This window comes from Geotrypetes seraphini, chromosome 5 (genome assembly GCF_902459505.1).
Source record: "Geotrypetes seraphini chromosome 5, aGeoSer1.1, whole genome shotgun sequence".
NCBI lineage: Eukaryota > Metazoa > Chordata > Amphibia > Gymnophiona > Dermophiidae > Geotrypetes > Geotrypetes seraphini.
The window spans coordinates 136,809,422-136,834,055 of NC_047088.1; the positions used below are offsets into that span (position 1 = coordinate 136,809,422).

General features: G+C 43.3%; 1 protein-coding gene across 8 annotated transcripts in view; it reads left to right on the plus strand.

Annotated features, from left to right (window-relative positions):
• PIKFYVE (phosphoinositide kinase, FYVE-type zinc finger containing) overlaps positions 1-24,634 on the plus strand; it is a 936,520-nt gene that overhangs the window by 529,292 nt on the left and 382,594 nt on the right. For all 8 annotated transcript variants that reach the window (XM_033947121.1, XM_033947126.1, XM_033947127.1 and 5 more), the window contains 3 exons: positions 4,205-5,385; positions 21,454-21,554; positions 22,729-22,800. In XM_033947121.1, the coding sequence (XP_033803012.1) occupies positions 4,205-5,385; positions 21,454-21,554; positions 22,729-22,800 (1,354 nt within the window). The remainder of the gene's footprint in view (positions 1-4,204; positions 5,386-21,453; positions 21,555-22,728; positions 22,801-24,634) is intronic.

Genomic DNA, 24,634 nt, shown 5'->3' on the forward strand with positions numbered 1-24,634 from the left:
ACATACCGGAAGCCAACAGGCTATACGCGGGAAACGAAGATGGAAAACTGACTGGGTTGACGGTCAGTCTAGAAGAGGTATGCAGGCAGATTGATAGGCTTAAAAATGATAAATCCCCGGGACAGGATGGCATCCATCCGAGGGTAATCAAGAAACTGAAAGGGGCTATAGATGAATTGGGTCAACTAATAGCCAATCTGTCGATCAAATCGGGAAGGATGCCAGAAGACTGGAAAGTGGTGAATGTTACACCGATATTCAAGAAAGGTTCAAAGGGAGATCCGGGAAACTACAGACCGATGAGTCTGACCTTGGTACCCGGAAAGATGATAGAGGCGCTGACAAAAGACTGCATCATTGATCACCTTGATGGACATGATCTGATGAGGACCAGCCAGCATGGTTTCAGTAAAGGAAGATCTTGCTTGATGAACTTGCTGCAGTTCTTCGAGAGAGTAAACAAGGGTGACCCGGTCGACATTGTATATTTGGATTTTCAGAAGGTGTTCGACAATGTTCCGCATGAATGACTATTTTGGAAAATTGCGAGCCATGGAATTGAGAGTGGATTAAATACTGAATGGCGGGTAGGAAACAGAGAGTGGGGGTGAATGGACAATACTCGGACTGGAAAAACATCACGAGTGGAGTGTCGCAGGGTTCGGTGCACGGACCCATGCTCTACAACATATTTATAAACGACCTGGAAATTGGTACGACGAGTGAGGTGATTAAATTTGCAGATCATACGAAGTTATTCAGAGTAGTGAAGACGTAGGGGGATTGCGAAGACCTGCAAAGTAACATAAACACTCTCGAGAAATGGGCCGCGACATGGTAAATGAGATTTAACATGGATAAGTGTAAGTGATGCATGTTGGTAACAAAAATCTTATACACGCCTACAGGATGTCCGGTGCAATACTTGGAGAGACCTCCCAGGAAAGAGACTTGGCAGTACTGGTCGACGAGTCGATGAAGCCGTCTGCGCAATGTTAGGCGGCAGCAAAAAGGGTGAACAGAATGCTAGGAATGATAAAAAAGGGGATCACTAAAAGATCGGAGAAGGTTATCATGCTGTTTTACTGGGCCATGGTACACCCTCACCTGGAATACTGCATCCAGCACTGGTCGCCATACATGAAGAAGGACATAGTGCTACTCGAAAGAGTCCAGAGAAGAGCGACTAAAATGGTTAAGAGGCTGGAGGAGTTGCCGTACAGTGAGCAATTAGAGAAACTGGGCCTGTTCTCCCTTGAAAAGAGGGGACATGATCCAAACATTGAAGTTAATGAAGGGAATAGACTTAATAGATAAAGACAAGTTGTTCACTCTCTCCAAGGTAGAGAGAACGAGAGGACACTCTCTAAAGTTAAAAGGGGATAGATTCCATATAAATGTAAGGAAGTTATTCACCCAGAGAGTAGTGGAAAGCTGGAATACTCTTCCTGAGGCTGTTATAGGGGAAAACACCCTCCAGGGATTCAAGACAAAGTTAGACAAGTTCCTGCTAAACCGGAACGTACTCAGGTAGGGCTAGTCTCAGGGCACTGGTATTTGACCTAGGGGCCGTCGTGTGAGCGGGCTGCTGGGCACAATGGACCACTGGTCTGACCCAGCAGCGGCAGTTCTTATTTCTAAGGAAATGTTCCCCAAAGCAACAGAAAAGACAACTATCTGGCAGACTGGCTAGGTCAGATTCAGCAACCCCATAAGTGTTCTTTGGATGAAGGTGAATCTAATAAGATCTTTAAAAAGTGGGGCACCCTATCGATAGGATTTTTTGTTGCTCATTATAACCACTGAGTCCCTCAATTTTGCTTCAGATTAGGAGTACATGGCAGACTAGCCTCAGTTGCTTTTCTCTTTTATTGGGAGAGAGGGTCTTTTGTATGTGTAAACTATCATAGCAGTAATGCTTCTGAAACTCCAGCAGGATGAGAGATCATGATGCTGATCACCTCCTACTGGCCAAGACCTACATGGTTTCCTCTGTAGAGGCTGTAAATTGTTGGGGTTGTTTTGTTTTGTTTTGTTTTTTTTCCAAACTCTTAACATAGGATCAAGGATTTCTGCTGCACCCCTGATTTCCAATTCCTAGCCCTCACAGATTGGATGTTGAAAGGGTAGTTGTAGGTTCTTTGAATTTGCCTTTCAAGGTCTCCCAAGTCTTGCTGAATTCCAGAAGAGATTCCCCTTGGTTGTCATATGAGTTGGGTTTTTTCTTTGTATATCCTTTTTATTAGAAGAAATGCAGCCATTACAACCAAAAACTGATAAACAGGAGGATTACAGCATCAAGAACCAGAAGCAAATGCAAAACTCAATACATGGCTCAACAGTACAGAATCAAACAAATAATCAGCCCCATCCCCTCTCAGAGTCATAGGGCAGAAGGGGAACCCCCATAGTCCCCTCTATTTCAGTACCAAAAATGCTGCGATGGAGCCCTTACGAAGCCCCAAGGGGTCCCCAACCACAATCGCAGTACGGAAAGGCTGGGCTTAAAAACCCACTCCCTATGGTTTTAGTGGAAGAGGTTTGCCATCTGATGGCAAGGTTGTAGACCCTTTTTCTTGTTCTGCACAAAAATTGCTTGAATACCTTCTACACTTACAGAGTCAGTTCTCAAGACAAACTCTACGAGAGTATTAGGGTCACCTTGGTGTAGTTGGGTCTTATGTAGGAGATCTCTGAGCAGCCAATACTTGTTCATTTCATGTAGGGTTTGCTTTCTGTTGAAGCTCCCACAGTGTCTGGAGATCTCAATGTTGTTTTAACCCTGCTGAAGAAAGCTCCTCTTGAGCCACTAGATACTTGAAGCACCTGGCCAGGAAGGTCCTATTTTTAATAGTGGTCATTGAGCTCCAGGCCCTAGTAACAGTAACAGATCTATCTTACACAAAATTTTACAAGCGGTAGAGTGGTCCTGTGCTTATATTCCAGATTCTATTTTAAGGTAGTGTTGTAATTCAATTTCTGTGAATTACCCCGCAAACTTTAGACTGCAGGAGAGATTTGACTTCTGGCATGGACTAAAGCTTATAGACGGACCACCCAATATTTTGTTTTCTATTGACCTAAATGCAGTGGGGGCTGACATTGACAAACACCCTTATTTTCAGTTGGCTAGTGGACTGCAATTTCTTTGCTTATGCTCAGGCTGAGCTATCTTGCAAGGTAGTCACTGCTCATAATGATAAATCTATGACTGTATCAGTAACACACTTGAGATAGCCTCATTGAAGAGATTTGCAGGGTTGCAAAGTAATCTTAAGTCCACGCATTCATATCTCGTTGCTCTTTGGAATAGGGTTCCCATCATTATAGCTAGTTCGGCCAGACAGTTCTTCAGAATCTACTTGGGGGGGTCTAAAGTCCAACTCCACACCTCCCCAGCCCAGTTATTTTTCTGTTCCAAACAGTCTTAAACACCTCCCCCAATAAGCCAAAGTTGTTGTTACCCATTCCTGTTTGCTGCTGGTACCACTGTTTATGAGTAATAGTCTTTGCCTGTAGCATGGTATTTTACTTTTTTTTGTTGAAGGCAGTCTGTAGCTAGGGAGTTCCAGATGTTATGCTACTATTCTTCTTGTCCTTGGAGAAAACAAATACTTGTAGCAGGTGTTCTCCAGGGATAGCAGGATACTTTACCTAAATACCCTCTTACCTCCCCCTAGGAATTGTATTGTATAAGCTTTTTATTTGACTGGCTAGATCCTTTGTGACAGTAGGTGAGAAAGTACAAATGGTGCAATTCTCTGAAAAGTTTCTGGTAAACAAGCTGGAGAGTATATTCACCCAGGCTCCATTGGATGACTTCTCCCAGATGTAAGGCTGTGTATCCTGCTGTTCTCAGGGAACACCTACTATAGGGAAGTAACTTTGCTTAATATGCAAAATCATATGTATGCAAATGCGCTACAGAATTTTTCTGACTTTTGTTACAGAATCAAACTCCAAACTACCTCAGGAAACTGGAACTGTGAGGATAGGCAAAATAAGGCATGAGTGGTTAGGTAAATTTTTGTATAGCTATTGCAGAAGCTGAGACTGATTACAAGCCTTTCTCTAGTCGTTATGGTACTTTGTGTGTCTAAGTGCTTTGAAAATCAGCCCCTTAACTTTTAAAGAGAGCTTTCTGTACCATGCCCCTGTGTCATCGATATATAATAATTTATTTTTTTTTTTTTTAATCTGTTAGATGAGTTGAAAACCTTGATGTTCTTTGAAGGATGCCTACAGCACTTGGGGTGCACAATCAAATTGTGTGGAGCTTCAGAATATGAGTTGGCTCGAGTTAAGGAGATCCTTATCTTTATGGTTTGTGTGGCATACCACTCACAGCTGGAAATATCCTTTCTCATGGATGAGTTTGCCATGCCCCCAACCTTGACCAAAGGCAGCTCTTTCCATTCACTGATAGATGGGCGAGATGATGACAGCAGCCAACAAGATCTGTTTAATGGGAATGAATTTACAGGCATTCCCAGGGAAGCTGACCTGTCCTCTGATAGATTGCCTGTGATCTCAGAATCTGTGTACCCAAGTGATATTAACTCTTCAGTCCAAAAAATACTGTTTAATGAGGAGGAAATTAATGATGATGATGATGAAAGCTTCTTTCCAAATCGTGAGTGTTTGAGTCAGCAGGAACCGATCACAGTGTTATCTACACCTACAGCATCAACATTTTGTCCCTCAAATGTACCAGAACTACTTTTTTTTATGGACCATGAGCAGGGCAGTTTGGATAATGAGCAGACTGAAGTGGTACAGCAACAAGCTGAAGCACAGGAACCCAAAAGTCAAGTAAGGCTCTTCCGAGATCCTCTCCAAGATGACACTGGCTTGTATATCACCGAGGAAGTAACCTCCGAAGACCGGTTGAAGATGTATTCTGTGTGTTTTAAGCAGGAACTAAAGGATGTTATATTATGCATCTCTCCATTTATCAATTTTAAGGAGCCATTTATATTGAAAGAAAAAGGCATGAGGTGTCCCGCTAGGGAATACTTTCCAGAGCAAGTCTATTTGTCTCCTCTCCTCAACAAAGAATTCAAGGAACTGGAGAGCAGAAGGAAGAAACAAGTTTTACGGGAACTATCAGGCCTACATGGGATGAATGGAAGTGTCCGGGGCAGATCCATTCAAGTTTTGCCTTCCCATGAGCTGCTTAGCATCAAAATTGCTGACCACTTGGGTGACAGCCAGAGTTTGGCCCGAATGCTAGCAGATTATAGAGCTAGAGGAGGCAGGATAAAGCAGAAAGATGACGACCCCTTTACTCAGTGTAAGGATACATGTGGTGAAAAACCTGCAGGAAAAAATGAAGGAGATGAACAGATGGGATTAATTCAGAATGAATTTGCATGGAGTTCGAAGGTAAAGTAAAGATGGCTAGACCATGATGTGTATTTTATGTTTTAAGAAATGATAGCATAAAAAGGTTAAGGGAAGCAGCATAGTTTATTATGTTGTCATGGCAATATATACGCTTTTACTAAATTATTGAAAGCCATTTGGTGGTTTATATGGAGTTAAGTAATTGTCTCAATTCAGTTCACATTGCTTGTTGGCACATATGTACACTGTAGTTAACAGATTTAGTAGACACACCAGTGCACTTGTAGTTGAAAATGATTATTAGCATTGACTATGATGTGCTGATGTGTACTTATTGAGAAGTTTGTGATATATCTGGCTATGCCTTGATTGTTAAATGATGGTTAGAGCAGTGATTCCCAGACCTGTCCTAGAGTAGCCCCAGCCAGTCAGCTTTTTAGGATATCTACAATGAATATTCATGAGATCGATTTGTATACTAAAGAGGCAGGCTTGTTCATATTCATTGTGGATATTCTGAAAAGCTGACTGGCTTGGGTTCCCCTAGGACAGGTTTGGAAATTACTGGGTTAGAGCACCAGCCTCTGAATCAAGGAAGCCAAGATTCAAATCCTGCTGATTCTTCCTGTCACCGTGGGCAAGTTATTTCATTCTCCAGTTGCACAGGTCATTTACTGACCTTTTCAATGATAGACCCTAAATTATGGATTAGTACCCCAGAGGAGCTAAGACAAGAAATAAACTGAAAGTTTCTCTTGATGGATGATGTCTTATGAGTATGATTGTTCCTGTTTTGTTTTTTTTCTTTTGTGGTTACGGTTGTTAATTTTTTTAATATTTGTTTGTTTTATTGTCAGGGTGAATTAATTTATAGCTGAGTTTTATGCATTGTCCACTGCTTTGGTCAGTTTGACTTGTGTGGTGGTCTATATATCTTTTAATAAGTTAATACACTTTGTAAATGGACCCAACTGAGTATAATGAGGTATATATTAAATAATGTGTGTAAATGTGCCTTAATGTGCATTTAAAATGCTAACACAAAGCTCCTTCGATAGCTCAGGTGGTAGAGGTAGAGCGGCGTACTGTAGAGAAGATAAAATGCTAGCACAAGTTAGTAAATGAGGCTAATAGATTATAAGCTCTCTACACTTAGGGCAATGCCTACTTTACCCGAATGTAAAATGCCTTTAGTTATCAATGATAAGGCATGAACTAAGTAGATAATAGCCACAACAACTATTTTACTGAAAATTATCTAAAATTCAGTATGCCTTATAATACATGACTCTGTTTGAATATATGTATTTTTTAGTTCACCCAAGACCCCTAGTGCATCCATTAACACTACAAAATAACAGGTGGTGCTATATTAACCAATCAAATTTTAGGTTTTCCGGTTAGGTTTAATTGGAGCAGTAGCTTAAAAACAACAACCCAACAAACCAAGAAAGACGTTCTTTAGTACCAGCAGCAGATGAATCCAGAGACTAGTGGAATAGCACACATCTAGCAGTAGGTGGAGATAGAGAACTGATTCTGTCACCCCTGTGCCCTCAAAGAGCTTAACACGTTGCTCCAATCTGGCGTGGTCCCCCTGGAACTAGGGGAGCCTTTCTGGATTTTTACCCCTAGGCAACAGCCTAGAATGGCTTTCAATGGTCTTTCCAAGAATACTATTCAGTCACAATGGCCTAAATGAAAAATATAAACTTTATTTGGCCACTGGCCTCAAAATCATAGTCCATCACAGGTTTCAATGTAAGCATGAAAATATAACCAAAAGAAAAGGTTCCACAAAACAAACTTATCTTTGTTGCCAGCTCTGGACTTTAGCAAGAAGATTATACACAATCCTCTTCACCAGAGTCTTAAGGCTAGGCATACTTTATGCAGGAAAAAGAATACAATTATTTTGCTTAAATGCTTCATTATTTTACAACAGTTAGAATAGGCAGCTCTCTGTTCTTAAGCTCCAGGATAGGAGACTATGGCAGTGATTAATAAGCCAGCAATACTGATCTGCTGGCACAGGCAGCCATGAGAAAGAGACAGAATCATTTAATAATAATAATAATAATAACAACAGTTTATATACTGCAGTACCGTGAAGTTCTATGCGGTTTACAAAAGATTAAGCAAAGGTACAAATTGATTGACTTTAAGAGGGGTGGAAGAAAGAGAATTAATAGGACAGGAAATCCATTGTTGAGGAGAAAGTGATCAATAGGACAAGTTAATCGCTATTGAGGAGAGAGAGATGAGTGGATCAGTGATTCCCAACCCTGTCCTGGAGGAACACCAGGCCAATCGGGTTTTCAGGCTAGCCCTAATGAATATGCATGAGAGAGATTTGCATATGATGGAAGTGATAGGCATGCAAATTTGCTTCATGCATATTCATTAGGGCTAGCCTGAAAACCCAATTGGCCTGGTGTTCCTTCAGGACAGGGTTGGGAACCACTGGTCTAGATGCTTTAGGAACAGGTGTGTTTACCCTTCTAAGAAGCAGGTTCCTTAGCAAGGCACACAGACAGCTTTATATCATTTAGGCAGTAGACAGCAAACCCTGGTTTTAACAGATGAATTCAATCCAGACTGAGCTAGTGTTTAACAGAGAAAACATAGCAGTTTTAAACCCAGAGATTTTCAGTATGTTTCTGTGAAGCATGCCGGCTAAATGCAATTAACAGGTTACTATAGTAACAGCTAACAGCTGGTATCCTCATACGGTGTTCTGTGAACAGTGAGTCAGAGTAACCAACAGGCTGAATTTCCTGCTCAGCGTTTGGCTCAATTTAATCACTGTGAAGGATACTGTCCCTGTGCTTAAAGCATAGAGAAAAAATGTAGAAAACTTTTACAGTCCGAAATTACCCTCTCTGGTAGCCCACACAGTCTGCTTACCAGAGGAAAAAAAACAGCCAAGGAAAACATCCAATAGACACGTTTGTTTCAAGCCACTTCCATTTGCTGTGGCCAAATCTCACCTGCAGCACTGTGGTCTTCCACTATCATTGCCTCACCCGGCTCTGAAGACAGGTTTTCTTCAGCCTTCTCCTCTCTCATTTCCCAATCAGGGCTGGGAAGCTACCCTGCCTGGTCTGGGATAAGCCCAGTTCCGTTCCTAGCTTCATGTCTCTCCTCCTGTCCTGTTCCCTGCTCTTGTTTGAGCCTCGCTTTAAGCTGATGAAAAAAAACCACATACCCTTGGCTTCAGTGGGGGAAAGGGCTTTCCTTCCTCAGGCTGAGACATTTCTCTGAGGGAAAACTGTTTTTCTGTTTTCTGCCTTACTGGAACTGGGAAATAGAAGGGCAGAAATGTCTTACTTTGCTTTGGCACTGCCTTAGGAAAGGTAAACCTTTCCTGTTCTGTCTCAGTCTCTTCACTGCTCATAGGATAGTCAGCTAAATTATTGCCATGGGCTCTGACCTGGTCTGCCCTTCTGCACCGGGGTTTGTATGATTTCCTATATTTCCCTGTGATAATCCTTGGGATTGCTGTAGGTTTGTCACAATTCATAAATGTAACATAGTAGATGACGGCAGATAAAGACCCAAATGGTCCATCTAGTCTACCCAACCTGATTCAATCTAAAAATTTGTTGTTGTTTGGGGTTTTTTTTCTTCTTAGCCAAAGCTCTGCCCGATACTGTTCTTAGGTTCCAGCTACTGAAGTCTCCGTCAAAGCTCACTCCAGTCCATCTACACCCTCACAGCCATTGAAGCCCTCCCCATCCCATCCTCCATCTAAACGGCCATATACAGATACAGACTGTGCAAGTCTTCCCAGTACTGGCCTTAGTTCTTCAATATGTACTATTATTTTCTGATTCTAGATCCTTCGTGCTCATCCCACGCTTTTTTGACCTCCGTCACTGTTTTCATCTCCACCATCTCTCTCGGGAGCGCATTCAAGGCATCCACCACCCTCTCCGTAAAGAAGAATTTCCTTACATTTCTCTTGAGTCTACCACCTCTCAACCTCAAATTATGTCCTCTGGTTTTCCATTTTCCTTTCTCTGGAAAAGATTATGTTCTACATTAATACCTTTCAAGTATTTGAACGTCTGAATCATATCTCCCCTGTCCCTCTTTTCCTCTAAGGTGTACATATTCCGGGCTTCCAGTCTCTCCTCGTATGTCTTTTGTCGTAAACCTCCTATCATTTTTGTTGCCCTCTGGACCGCTTCAAGCCTTTTTATGCCCATCACCAGATACGGTCTCCAAAACTGAACACAATACTCCAAGTAGGGCCTCACCAATGACCTGTACAGGGGCATCAACATCTTCTTTCTTCTACTGGCTATGCCGTCTGTCCGTCAACCAGTTTCTAAACCAGTTCTCCACTTTGGTTCCTAACTTCAGCCCTTCAGATTTGTTCAAGAGCCTCCTATGAGGAACCGTGTCAAAGGCTTTGCTGAAATCTAAGTAAATTACATCTAGCATATGTCCTCGATCCAGCTCTCTGGTCACCCAATCAAAAAATTCAATCATTTTCATTTGACAAGATTTACCTTTAGTAAACCATGTTGCCTCGAATCCTGTAACCCATTAGATTCTAGGAAGTTAACTATCCTTTTTTTCAGCAACACTTCCATTATTTTTCCAACAACCAAAGTGAGGCTTACTGGCTGTTGGAAAAATAATGGAAGTGTATATCTTGGATAGAGCCCCTCTTGCCAGCCAGTATGCTCTATCTCCAGGTTGGATGGTTGCTGTTCCGATAGTTCCTGGATCTCTGAGACTCCTGTGTGGAAGACTGTTGCTCCTGCTGCTTTGGCTCCCGTTGAGTTTAGGGTTGTTGACAGGTTTCAGTTCCAACTTTGGGGGCAACACCAGGTCCCTTCCAGGTCCCTGCCCCACCACCCGTGAAAAAAGTTTCCTGGTCCGGAGGGCTTCTTTCCCATAAAGAAAAAAACCCCCTGCCATTTGGCTTGGACTAGGTTTGCTGGCACAGTGGGGCTTTGTGCTGGAGTGGGCCTTTCAGGATAGGAGAACGTGAGTACCCCTGTATTTTCTTTGCCGGGCAGAGACATGGCAGTGGAGGCTGTAAAATGTTTTTCGTGATGCAAGAAGTACCGCTCTATTTCGGGGCTGTGTTCGGCCGGCTGCATGGAAGACGTGGGTGCAGCATCTGTTTTGGCACTGGAAGGTGCGCCTCCTCTCCACGCCAAAGACGCGCTTGGGGAGAAGAAGGCAGGACCGGCTTTAGCTGCGGCTTTGGAGGTGCGGCTGTGCAGCTCAGCTGCGGCAGCAGGAGAAATGCTGGCGGCGGCACTGGAAGGGCTTGTGGCCTTAGTTAGCCTCTTGCTGGAGTTTGTGCTTCTGTTTCACAAGGTGTTTTTGCAGCAGAAGGCAAGCTCGGACAGAGAGAGGGGGTTCTGCGACAGGCCTAGCCCAGGGGGTGGCATTTCAGCCACAGTTTGATCTTAAAGGGGCCAAGAGGCGTAGGGTGCCCGAGGCTGAAGACTTTGCCTACCCGGAGATCCCTTTACCTTTGTTCGGTCCTGGGTGGGGGTGGGGGGGGGGGGAAGGAGGACATGGATGTAGAAGAGGCTGATAGGGATGATCTCTCGGCGTTGTGCCTCTTGCATAGGGAGGAACTGGCGGCCTTTATTTCTAAAGCTTTGGACTGTCTGCACATTCCCCTGCCAGACACAGAAGGGGGGCGGGGCCCAATCCCCTTATGGCGGGCACTAGGCAGCCGCCTAAGACTTTTCCTGTGCATGAGGCCATGCAGGAGTTGATTTCTGAGTAATGGACTATGCCAAAGTCAGGCCTCAAGGTGGCAAGGGCTATGTATTCATTGTATCCTGTGGCTCTCGAGGAGCAGGATAAGTTTAAACTTCCTAAAGTGGACGCCTTAGTGGCAGCAGTCACTAGGAAAACTACTCTGCCAATCGAGGGAGGTATTACTCTGAGGGACCCTCAGGATAGGAAGATTGAGTCTTCTTTAAGGTCTTCTTTTGATGTGGAAGCCCTGACTGCAGGCAGCAATGTGCAGTTCTTATGCAGCACAGGCCTGTCTTCAGTGGATCCAGCTATGTACTGATGGGGTGGTTAAGGCCGGTGGGGCTCCACCCCCAGACTTTCCAGATGTAGAGTCAGGGCTGGCGTAGCTGGTTGATGCCTTATATGGTATGATTAGAGCTTCAGCTAAGCAGATGGCTCTGGCAGTAGTTTCTAGGCGACACCTATGGCTGCGACATTGGGCAGCGGATGTCACCTCCAAATTATGCCTGGTACGTCTTCCCTTTAGGGGCAGGTTACTGTTTGGAGAGGATCTGGAAAAATTGGTGAAGGATTTTGGAGACTCTTAAGTCTCAGAGGTTGCACCTAGGTCTCCCTCATCTAGGCCGCATTTTTGGGATACCAGGAGGTGTAGCCCGGGGAAATCAGCATATAGGGCCTCCTATTCGGCAGCTTATAGTGCCAGGTCCAGGGTTACGCAGCGGCGACCTTCTCACCCTGCCAAACCCTTGGCCTTGAGGGTATATCCTCCTCAGTCCTCATGCCCTCCACAATGCCGGCGTTTTGGCTCCTTCCGCCGAGTGAATGGGGGGGGGGGGGTGGCTGGCCTTATTACTGGTGGAATGGGCCAAGATTACATAGAGCCTGGGTAGAGAGCGAAGGTTATGGTTGAGAATGCTTTTTTCCAGGCGCAGATTCATTCTGGGCGTCCCTGTGGGCAGGGGCCAGATAGGAGATTGTGAGATGTTCATTTCGGGGCCGGTGAGCCTTAGGACCAGGGGTTCTGGTTCCTTGCAGTCGGAAGGGCCCGGGTCTGTATTCTGGGGTTTTGAGGGCCCACCAGTGGGTCATTTGGTTTCTCAGGTGAGGGGGCTCAAGGTGGTATGACCTTTCATTCCCTTGCGGTAAGTTTCCCAGCTCCCCAACAGGCATGGGGAGCAGGCTCAGGAAGTAGGGTAGGCCCTCGGTCCTTCAAAGGCCCCATAGTGCCTGTGGAGAGGGTTTCCTCTTCGGACAGTGAAGGGGCGAGTATAGCTTCATCCAGCTCGCAGCTCCGGCACAGCGGGGTGGATATTTCAGGGTTGTCCGCAGCCCTCAGGTTAGACTCCTCGGGGGAGGTGGTCACCGATCACTCTGCTTTGGTGGCAGGGGACACCCATCTGAGTCCCACAAGAGTAGGTTCAGGGGGATGCTCTCTTCCGCTGTGGTCTGACGGCCTGGCTATTGAACAGTCAAGGTTGCAGCGTAGGGGGTATTTCGAGCAGGTTATCTCTACTCTACTGCAGGCAAAGAAGAGGTCTACCTCTACAATTTATGCTAGGTGAGTTTTTGAAGCTTGGTGCATTCAATTAGAGTTTCCTCCTTTTCAGGCTTCCCTGTCTCAGATTATTTCCTTCCTGCAAGAAGGGGTTGCTAAATGGTTAGCCTACAATTCCATTTGGGTACATGTAGTGGCTGTTGCCTGTTACAGAGGGAAGGTGTCAGGTTTGTCCATAGAGTCTTACCCTGATGTGGTACGGTTCCTTAAGGGGGGTCAACCACAATAGGCCTCCTTTGCGGAGGTCCTGTCCGGATTGAAGATGGTCCGGATTGAAGAGGCGTCCTGAAGATGGTCTTTAAAGGTTTACAAGGGTTAGGGTTAGGGACACCTTTTGAGCCTTTGGGTACCGCAGCACTCAAGGATGTTACCTTAAAGGCCCTGGCTTTGGCCAGGTAGGTTTCTGAGTTGCAGGCTTTATCCTGCAGGGATCAGTTCTTACGTTTTTTGGAGGCCGGAGTTTCAATTTGAACTGTTCCTTCTTTTCTTCCAAAAGTAGTGTCTCCATTTCATGTCAATCAGGTCCTCTTTCTACCGTCCTTCAGGGAAGAGGATTGGGGGGGGGGAGGTCAAGGTTTCCAGCCTTGCATTTGCTCGATGTAAGGAGAATGCTCTTGCACTGTCTTCAGGTTACTAATGAATTTTGGCATTCGGATCACCTCTGTGCTCTTTTTGGGTCCTAGAAAGGGTTTGGCGGCTTCTAAGGCCTCAGTGGCTCAGTGGGTGCAGTGGTTAAAGCTACAGCCTCAGCACCCTGAAGTTGTGGGTTCAAACCCACGCTACTTCTTGTGACCCTGGGCAAGTTGTTTAATCCCCCCCCATTGCCCCAGGTACATTAGATAGATTGTGAGCCCGCCAGGACAGACAGGGAAAAATGCTTGAGTACCTGAATAAACTCATGTAAACCGTTCTGAGCTCTCCTGGGAGAACGGGTAAATAAATAAATTAAATTAATTTGTTAGCAGGTAAGCGGGTGCCGGAGGCTTTACATGTTCATTCGACGAGAGCGAAGGCTATGTCTTGGGGTTTTCCCTGGAGGAGATTTGTAGGGTGGCCACTTGATCGTCTTCCAAAACGTTTTCTAGGCATTACCGCTTGAATGTGGCGGAGTGCGCAGAGGCGTCCTTAGGTGCTTCGGTGCTCGCAGAGGCAGCATGTTCGCCCCACCCAAGTTGAGGTTGCTTTGCTACATCCCACTAGTCTCTGGATTCATCTGCTGCTGGCAGTAAGGAAGAAAAATTATGTCCTACCTGTTAATTTTACTTTAGACGGAGCAGATGAATCTAGAGCCCCACCCGATAGGTGTTGTTCATGAATTTTTTTTCTCGCAGGTGCTGTCTCATGGTTGGGGTCAGGATTTATTTTTCATATGGGAAAGAAGTTAGCTAGGTTGCAACTGCATTGTCCGGAAGCTTGGACATTAAGCTATACTGGCTGGCAAGATATACACCTGCGAATCAGTTCTCTATCTCCACCTGCTGGTAGATGTGTGTTATCCCACTAGTCTCTGGATTCATCTGCTGCGTCTAAAAGAAAGAAAATTAACAGGTAGGACATAATTTTTCCTTTTCAACGTATCTCTCCGGTGTTCAAACTACCACATTGGTTACCAGTAATTTATTGAATTGAATATAAAATTCTGATAATTATTCATCAAGTGGTTTATGATGTAGCACCTTAGTATTTGACTCAAACTTTGTAGAAATATCTGCCAACGCGATCTTTGCGATTGCAGTCATTAATGAAGACTATCTATTGAATCAGTGAAAGAGCTACATTATATGAAAACATGGTTTTCAGCTATTTCAGTGGCTAGCCTACAGTTATGGAATGCTCTACCGGGCTCCTTGAAATTATATAATAATGTGAAATCTTTTAAAATGTTGATGAAAGCTCATTTGTGTGTTTGTTTGTTTGTTTTTTTGTTTGTTTTTTACAGCATTTTACTAGAGTGGATGTTCCTTGAAGTGGATTTTATATATTGTATATCTGATTTTCCTGTTTAAAGAAAGTGTGGCAGCTGATAGTTCTGTAACAGTTCTGTACTGTTTGTGATGTATTGATGTTTTATGGATGTATTGATGTTTTATTGTAATCCACTTAGACATTAAGCAAAAATTTTTAAAAATTGATAAATAATAAAAGGAATTTATAAGATCAGAAGTGGCTCTTCAGGAGGCATCAGCAAGATTTTTTAAGTAGACTAGATTGAGATGGTACTGACCTTTTTGACAGACAACTTATATCAGGAGTGTCAAAGTCCCTCCTCGAGGGCCGCAATCCAGTCAGGTTTTCAGGATTTCCCCAATGAATATGCATGAGATCTATTAGTATACAATGAAAGCAGTGCATGCAAATAGTTCTCATGCATATTCATTGGGGAAATCCTGAAAACCCGACTGGATTGCGGCCCTTGAGGAGGGACTTTGACACCCCTGCCTTATATGATCTTATTAGGGCTTCAGCCAAGACTATTGCTATTTTGGTGGCTACCCATCATTTTTGTGGTTGCATAGTGGGACCACTAACATGTCTGAAGGATCAACATAGCAAGTTCCCTTTCAAAGGCAAGTTTTTGGGGAGAGTCTAGGATGCCTAGAATCATGAAGGATTGTCCCAGACCATCCAATTACAGTTTGGTGCTGGTTGAAGGTCTGCAATGAGATTTTGGAGACCTGCTTTTTGGTTCTGGTGCTATGAGGACAGTTAAGATGGTTTTAATGTGGATGCTTCATTTTGCTGTACTTCTGCCCAATGTTGTTTTGAAGTTTCCTTGTTGGTCTCCATGAAAGACAGTAGTAGCTGGTGGGACCTACAGCATCTGGATATCGTGGTATTTAACTCGCCAGGAAAACTAGGAATGGGCCGCTTATCTCCAAAGAACAGGTTGACATGTGCCCCCGTACTTGGACGATTGTGCTCTCCATTCCAAGTGGAAGGAGAAAAGGCTATAGCGGCAGATGTAGAGATGCTGCAGAGTTTTTAATCTGGCTGTCTGAACCATGCCCTCCCTATTCAACTTTGACTGAGCAACAACCTTTCTACTCTGAACTTCAGGATTTAAGGTGACTCTGTGAGAGAGTGTTGAGGGAATCTGGTGACTTCCTATATATACCTACATAGGTACCTATATATCTTTATAAAATACTAGCATTAGTAGCAGAAATTACACCTATATTGCAAGAATGAACATTTACATTTTCTTGACAGTAGTTCTAATGTCTATGTCTAGATTATTTAACTAGTACGTAAATTAGCTTTTTATTTTTTTTAAATAATCTGTGAATTTATTTGTGAAACTGTGTCTCATGTTCTCAAAATCTGCTCTTGTGCACACCTACCAACAAAGTACATGCCATCATGTCAACATGCATTCTTTTATGCCACTTAAGTGCAAAAATGAATTTATAAAATTACTCCCTTAGGCCCGGATTCTATATATGACGTCCAGGAGGAGCATCCTATACAAATTGGGCCTACAATAAACCTGATTCTGTAACTGACGTCCATGTTGCAGACGCCGGTTACAGAAATAGGCTAGTGTAGACGCGGACGCTACACTTATCGCGGCAAGGGATCTCCCTGCCGCAATAGGTATAGCGGCTGCGGCAGCCTGGCCCCCCTCCTGCCGGAAGGTCAACCAACACCCCGATCACCGGCAGGAGGGTGCCCAACCCCTCCTGCTGGAGAATGCACCCCCTCCGCGCACCACCACCCCCCGTGCTAACACCCCTCCACTCTGGACCTTCCTCCTCATTAACCTTTAATCGTTGGCTGGCCAGATGGGTTTTCCTACCGGCTGGCAGGCCCACCTTGTCGAAATGAGGCGGCCCGATAAGCCTAAGGGCAAATGTTTTTTTCTCATGAGTAAACCTATATTGATGTTTGTTTTTCAAAAACACCCGTCCTATTTTGTGTGCTATGGAGGAAAGAAGCTTAGTCCTCTGGTGCTGTAACTTGTAGATAGCATTCTTGTCTCTTCATCCTAACATTAGTGGGTATAATTAAGGAGCATTCAAAGAGGAAAATGTTTCTTTGGCCCTGAGCTCCTTAAAGTTCTCCAAATTTCTCTCTGTAGACATAGGAAATGTCTCTTACCTTATGTATTTGCAGTCCTGCTGCTGCCTGTCTGGTCACATACAGTGCTGTAATATATTAAGGTATGAATTCAGTATACATTCATCTCTTCATTTAAAATCTTCCAAAATTGATCTGTAATGAGGTGGTGTTGCTCTTTAGCCTTTTATCATTTTGCCATTAGACTTATTGGGGATAGGCAGGGATATACGGACCTGATAAGTCTAAGGCCTGATTGGCCCAGGCTTTAAGGGGCCCAGGTTCTAGGAGCCTGGGCCAATCAGGCCTTAGGCTTATTGGGGTTGGGATGGAAAGGGGAGGGCCCTCCTCATTTCGACTAGGAGGGCTTGCCGGCCGGACGGTAGGAAAACCTGTCCATCCGGCTAACGATTAAAGGATAGTGGGGGGAAGGTACGGAGGGGGGTGATAGCTCGGGGGCGGGGGGTCCGGTGGAGGGGTGGCAATCAGGTGAGGGGTGTTATAATAATAATAATAAATAATAATAATAATAATAATAATAACTTTATTTTTCTATACCGCCATAGTCAGGCGACTTCTAGGCGGTTTACATTATAAGAAGGCTGGACATTCAGCGAATAGCAAAAATCTTAATACAATACGGTGTCATAGATCGACTTACGATACAATATAGTGAGTCTAAATACAATAACATATAATACAGTCTAAATACAATAGTATAGAATACAGTGAGTCTAAATACAATAGCATATAAAAGTCTAAATATAATACCGTACAAGGAGTCTTAATGCAGTACGATAGTCTGGATGGGAAACTTGCGTGTTAAATTGGAGATCTATGGGCAAAGAGTATCTGAGAGATTTAGGACATCCATCAGATGGAGTCCTAAGGGTAGAGGAGATCAGAAAAAGAGGGGCTTCTTGAGAAAGAGAAGGGCGTTTGTTGGGGAGGGGAGTCCTAGTGAGGGAGGGGGCTGTTTTAGTCAATGAATTTTGCGAATAGGGCGGTTTTGATCGATTTGCGGAATGCACTATAAGTCGTATTGGGTTCGTTTATGTGGTTTTTCAGCCAAATTTGTTGTCTGTTCGCTTGGAACTTAAAGGTTCTGTCCAAGAAGGATTTGTATCTGCAGCCTGTAATCTTTGGGTAAGCAAAGATGTTTTTATTTCTGGTCGTTCTAGTGGGGTTGTGTAGGCTGAAGTGAGTTTGTAGGTATGATGGTGCTAGTCCCCAGGCTTGCTTGTAACAGGTGCAAGCAAATTTGAAAAGAATTCTCGCTTCTATTGGAAGCCAATGCAGCTTTTTATAGTAGGGGCTGATGTGGTCGTTTTTTCTTAGACCGAAAATTAGGCGGACGGCGGTGTTTTGTATTAATTTCAGTTTTTTTATTGTCTTTTGTGGGATGCCCAGGTAGATGATATTGCAGTAGTCGAGGAGGGATAGGGTCAGTGCCTGTACCAGGAGCCTGAATGATGTAGGGTCGAAGTATTTTTTTATGGTTCTTAGTTTCCATAGCGTGTAAAAGCATTTTTTCACTAGTGAATTTGTGTGGTCGGTCATAGTTAGGTGAGTGTCAAGAGTGATACCCAGTATTTTTATGTTTTTGGAAATTGGGTATTCGTGGTTGTTTATTTTTAGCGATGTTATCGTAATAGTGTCATTAGGACTAGCCAGGAAGACTTTTGTTTTTTCTGCGTTTAGTTTTAGTTTGAATTTAGTGGTCCATTTATTGATTTCGGTCATTGTGGTTGAGAGGTTATCTACAATTTCTTTTGTGATGTCGTTTAAGGGTATAAGGATGGATATGTCGTCCGCGTAAATGTAGTGTATTAAATTTAGTTTTTGTAGTAGGTGACCTAGGGAGGCGATATAGATATTAAAAAGAGTGGGTGATAGGGGGGAACCTTGAGGCACGCCTGATGGGTTTTTCCATGGTTTGGAGAAGTTTCCATTGCTGATTACCTGGTAGGATCTGTTTGTCAGGAATTCTTGGAACCATTTCTTTGCCTTTCCTGTGATTCCCATTGCTTCAAGGCACCGTAGCATGATTTCGTGATCTACCAGGTCAAATGCGCTGCTGAGGTCTAATTGTAGGATCAGTGCGCTTTTGCCTTTGCTAAAGAGATCATAAAGGTGATTCAGTAAGGAGGCTAGGACAGTTTCTGTGTTGTATCCTTTTCTGAATCCTGATTGGTGTTCGCTAAGGAGGTTGAATTTGTCCAGGTAGTTGACTAGTTGGAGGTTGACCAATCCTTCCTGTATCTTTGTGAAGAGGGGAATGCTTGCTATGGGTCTGTAATTGGATGTAAGAGCCGAGGACGCTTTCTGGTCTTTGGGGATTGGTGTGATTAGTATGTGTCCCATTTTTTTATTTAATGTTCCGTTTGCAAGAGCAGATGTTAGCCATGCAAAAAGTTCCTTTTTAAATTCTAGAGGGGCAACTGACATGATTTTAGGGGGACATGCATCGAGTAGGCAGTTGGATTTGGTGTATTTGTTAAATAGATTTAGGAACTGCTGCCAGTTTGGGTGTTCGAGGTGGTCCCATATCATATCTACTCTGGTGTCTTGGTCATGAGGTTCCAGGAATTGAAGGGCATCTGTTGTGGATGTGGGTAGAGTTACATTTAATTCAGTGATTTTATTTTGGAAGTAGTTGGCTAGGGTTTGAGCCGATGGAGTGGGCTCAGTGTCCTTTTTTAATATTTGTGTTGTGTCGGTTATAGTTTTTACTAGTTTGAATAATTCTTTGCTGTTTACTTTTGAAGTACCAATTTTTTTTGCATAATGTTTAGTGCGTTTTTCTTTGATCATGTTTTTGTATATTATCATTTTTTGTTTCCAGTTTGACTTGTCTGACTCGTTGTTTGTTTTTTGCCAGATTCTCTCTAATTTTCTTAGTTCCTGTTTGGTGGTTAGGAGTTCACAGTCAAACCATTCATTTGGTGGTCTATTTTTCTTTTTGTATGTTTTATATGGTGCTATTTGGTCTAAGAGTTCTTTGCTGTAAGTTTCCCATTTTGTGGGGAAGTCATGAGTTTCATTGATTATGGGCTGTAACTCGTAGTGGGTCCAAAATTCGGTTTGGTTGATGATGCCTCGACTGGTAATTTTGTTCGTGTTGGTGTTTTTGTTTTTTTGTTGTGTATTCTTTTTTAGCCAGTGTAGATTGAACTTGCCAATGTAGTGGTCTGACCAGATACATTTTTCCCAGGGTCTGGAGTGGTATTGTATTATGGGGGCTATAATTTCTTTGTGGGAGAAGGTGATTAAGTCTAGTTTGTGACCTTTTTCGTGGGTTATTTCTGTGTCTGGGTTTGGAAAGTCCAGTGACTTTAGGAGGTTGGTGATTTCTGTTGTTTCTGGTTTTGTCTTTTGTTCTAGGTGAGTGTTTATGTCTCCCAGAAGTAAGTTGTATGTACCTTTTAGGTTAGATAAGGTAAGGAATTCAGCGAATTCCTCTTTTGCACTTGACCATTTTTTGGGTGGGATATAGAATAGAGTAGTGATTAATGATTCTTCTAACTGTGCGTTAGTGATTTTGCAAGTTAGTATTTCAAGGTTGTCTGAGGATTTGGAATCGGTCTTGGTGTAGTCAAAGTGATCTTTTAAGATGATCGCTAGTCCTCCTCCTTTTTTCCATTTTCTTGATAGTGGGATAATTTTGTATCCCAGAGGTAGGATTTCTTTCATGATAGTGTCGGTGTCAGAGATCATCCATGTTTCTGTCAGAAACAGGAGATCAGGTTTTGTTTGTAGTATCCAATCGTTTAATATGTGGGCTTTGTTTCTCACGGAGCGGGTGTTTAGGTAGTATCCCTTAATGTTTTCGTAATTGTTTGCTGTAGGGATTTCAGAGTGTGGTAGCTTTTTTATGTTTCTGTTGCCGAGTTTGTTCTTGCGTGATTTGCGGTGTTTGCGGGTTGTGTTGGGGAGCGTCCTCTGGCAGGAGGGTTTGGGCACCCTCCTGTTGGAGAGGGGGACCCAGACGGCCGTGGCCGCTATACCTATCGCCGCGATAAGTATAGCAGCTGCGTCTACTTACAATGTAGGCCAGCATTTTGCTGGCCTATATTGTAAGCATCTCCCGCTCTACTAGGGAGAAGCTTAGGTTCGCCTAAGGCTACCGCCTAGCCTTAGGTGAGCTTAGGTGATCTTGCGGGCCTTCCTAGTCTTCCATAGGCGCCTTCAATATAGGCGGCCTGCCTGGGGAGATTTAAAAAAAAAAAAAAAAGTGCATCCCGATTGGCTGATTAGACAACTGTAGGACGCCTACAGCTACCTAAAATTGGGACGCACTTTGCAGAGTCTGGGCCTTAGTGTCTTGAGGGTAGTAGGAAAGTTATGGGTGCTGAGAGGATGCATCTGTTGAGTATTTATTGGGCTAACTTATTATTCTTTAGGCCAGTTCATATGCAGAATGGGCTAATGGTAAGCCTGCTTAGGGCAGTGTTAGCAAGCCCTTTAGTGATTCTACCCCTCGTTATCAGCAGCCTTTTTTTGACTGACAGTCTTCCAGCTATGTGCTAAGGACCATCACCACCTGTGGTGCATTATGGGAGTTTGGGCCTCTTGAACACTGAGAGAGCCAGCCTTAAGTCGCTATTTCCTTATTATTTAATAAAATGTATCTTTATTGTCAAACAAAGCAAGAAGAAAAATCTAAGATTATAAAAAGGGTGATTTGCTTCATTTTTTTTATGCTTTGCAGTTTGTCAAATTTTATCCTCTGTTAACTCTAGGTATACTTTCTTTTATAGGTAGACTGTTTGAGCCCTGTTAATCACCAGAAGCTGTGTGTTCTCTTTAGCAGCTCCTCTACCCAGTCCAGCAATGCTCCAAGTGCCTGTGTTAGCCCGTGGTAAGGGATTCAAGGGATTTCTTTTTTGTCATGAGTAAACCTATATTGATGATTGTTTTTTAAAGACATCCATCGTATTTTGTGTGCTATGGAGGAAAGAAGCTTAGTCCTCTGGTGCTGTAACATGTAGATAGCATTCACTGTCTCTTCATCCTAACATTAGTGGGTATAATTAAGGGGCATTCAAAGAGGAAAATGTTTCTTTGGCCCTGAGCTCCTTAGAGTTCTCCAAATTTCTCTCTGTAGACATAGGAAATGTCTCTTACCTTATGAATTTGCAGTCCTGCTGCTGCCTGTCTGGTCACATACAGTGCTGTGATATGTTAAGGTAAGAATTCAGTATACATTCATCTCTTCATTTAAAATCTTCCAAAATTGATCTGTAATGAGATGGTATTGCTCTTTAGCCTTTTATCATTTTGCCCTTAGGCTTTTAATCCAGCTTTGGCAGGCAGGCTTTGTGAAGGCTTTTCTGTGTAATTCTCTCTCGGCATCATATCAAGGGAGTTAACAAAATTCTTACACTAATTAGATTTATTGCAGGCTCCATAGAAAAAGAATCTCAAGTTGTGAAATTGTACAGTATGAAATGATTCTGTGTTATCTTACAGTATTATATTTGTGTGGTGGAAAAGGTCAATAACAATTATATTACAAATAAAAAACCAACATCATGTCATAGCAGAAAGTTGAAAAGTACTTTGAGATTGAGGTAGTAGGGAAATCCTGTCAAACGAATTTGATTGAATTTCTTCACTAGGCGACCAGAGAACTGGATTGAGAACATGCACTACATATAATCGACTTGGTTTTCATGAAAGCCTTTTACATGGTTCTTTATAGGAGGCTCTTGAATATACTTGTCAGGCTGAAGTTAGGACCCAAAGTGATGAACTGGATTAGAAACTGATTGATAAGATACCAGAGGGTAGTAATCAGAACACAAAATGAGAAACATGAGAGATCTGTTGGGTATACTTTTGGTGTTCTGGATGGGGAACGGAGTGGATATTGTTTCATATTTTCTGTATTCACGACGCTCTGCTTTGACTTGTTGCTTTCATCGTTTGAAGCCTTCTGTGCTTTCATCAGTATCTCCATGAATAATCAAATTGCATTACTTTTCAATAATGTTCAAAAATTAAAAAAAAATCCTTTGGTTTTTCTGCTTTAGGATTGTTACTATGGAGTTTTATGGAAAGAATGACCTCACACTTGGAGTATTCTTAGAAAGGTATTGTTTCAGGTAAGACAGCTGGTTTCAAATCTCTCTTAAATTCATTATTAAATATTTAACTGATGAAGGTTTTAAAATATTCAATGGGCACACATTTTTTAAGATGATAAGAAAAGCAGTTTATAAAACATTTAACCTCATTTACTAAGGAATCTTTTTACTAAGGCATGCTAGCCGTTTTAGCGCACACTAAATATTAGCACATCAGAGGAGAAGCTTCCGCCCACACACACGCGACTTCAGGTAGGCTCGGCTGGCTTCAGCGAGTTACTTTACTAATGAGCCGCAAAGGTAAGGGGGAGGGAGGAAGATAGATACGGTAGGTAGGAAGGAGGGAAGGGGCCACACGTGATCGGTGACCGCGCGCGTTCCCTCCCTTAACTGCGGGGCAAGGCCATTCACCGTTCCACAGGGCCTTGTCCCCGTGCCCGCAGTGAGCACTTTTTCACCCTCCACCGTTATGGCAGGTTACCTGCGGCTAGTCGCGGGTAACAGCCACCATGTCATTCCCTAAAATCTATCCATTGGTCATCTGATCCCGACCAGGAAGATACAGAGGTCCAAATTCGTTTAGTGCACGTAGTAGGATCTCAATGTTGGTCTTGTTCGATTGTTGAAGCCTCCATTTGAACCAATGACTACGGCTCATCTAAAGTACCTCACTTGGAAAGTGGTGTTTCTCATTGTCCTCACTTCTGCTCGAAGAAGTGAGCTGCAAGCTTTAGTTGCTGACCCACCTTTCACTGTGTTCCATCATGACAAGGTGGTCCTTCGTACTCATCCTAAATTCCTACCTAAAGTGGTTTCAGAATTTCATCTCAACCAATCCGTTGTTCTTCCGGTGTTTTTTCCAAGGCCTCATTCTCACCCTGGAGAATCAGCTCTTCATACTCTGGACTGTAAACGTGCTTTGGCCTTCTACTGGAACGCACCAAACCACACAGAACTGCTCCTTAACTTTTATCTCCTTTGATCCAAATAAGTTGGAACATCCAATCTCTAAGCGTACCATTTCCAACTGGATGGCTGCTTGTATATCTTTCTGCTATTCCCAGGCTGAATTACAACTACAGAGTCGAGTCACAGCCCACAAAGTCAGAGCAATTGCAGCTTCAGTAGCTTTCCTTAGATCTACACCTATTAAGGAAATTTTCAAAGCTGCTACCTGGTCCTCGGTTCATACTTTCACCTCTCACTATTGTTTGGATGTTTTCTCCTGACGGGATGGCCATTTTGGCCAGAGGGTATTACAAAATTTATTCTCCTAAGTTGTCAACGCTCCCACCATCCCATTCTGGTTAGCTTGGAGGTCACCCATATTTGAGAATAGGCTGCCTGCTTGTCCTGGGATAAAGTACAGTTACTTACCGTAACAGGTGTTATCCAGTGACAGCAGGCAACTATTCTCACAACCCACCCATCTCCCCTGGTTGGCTTCTCTGCTAGCTATCTGAACTGAAGAGACTCGCCCTGCGCTGGGCGGGAAGGCACTCGCACATGTGCGGTGCGGCTGACTCGAAACTTCTACGTTTCTATAAGCAAGTATGCTTGCGAGGCTGTCCGCATCCGGGTTCTGTGGATGACATCACCCATATGTGAGAATAACTGCCTGCTGTCCCTAGATAACACCTGTTACGGTAAGTAACTGTGCTTTCAAGTATGTCTGTGGTTCAAGTATGTCTGTGCATCAAATTCCAAGTAGCCCCGATTTTATATTTTTATGTTTGTATATCGCGTAGAAGCTTGGATAAGCAGGATATCAGATTTTAAGAAAACTTGAAATGATGGATAGGTGTTCAGAGGAGGGTACTCAGCAGTATAATTTCTGTTTTATAATGTGATA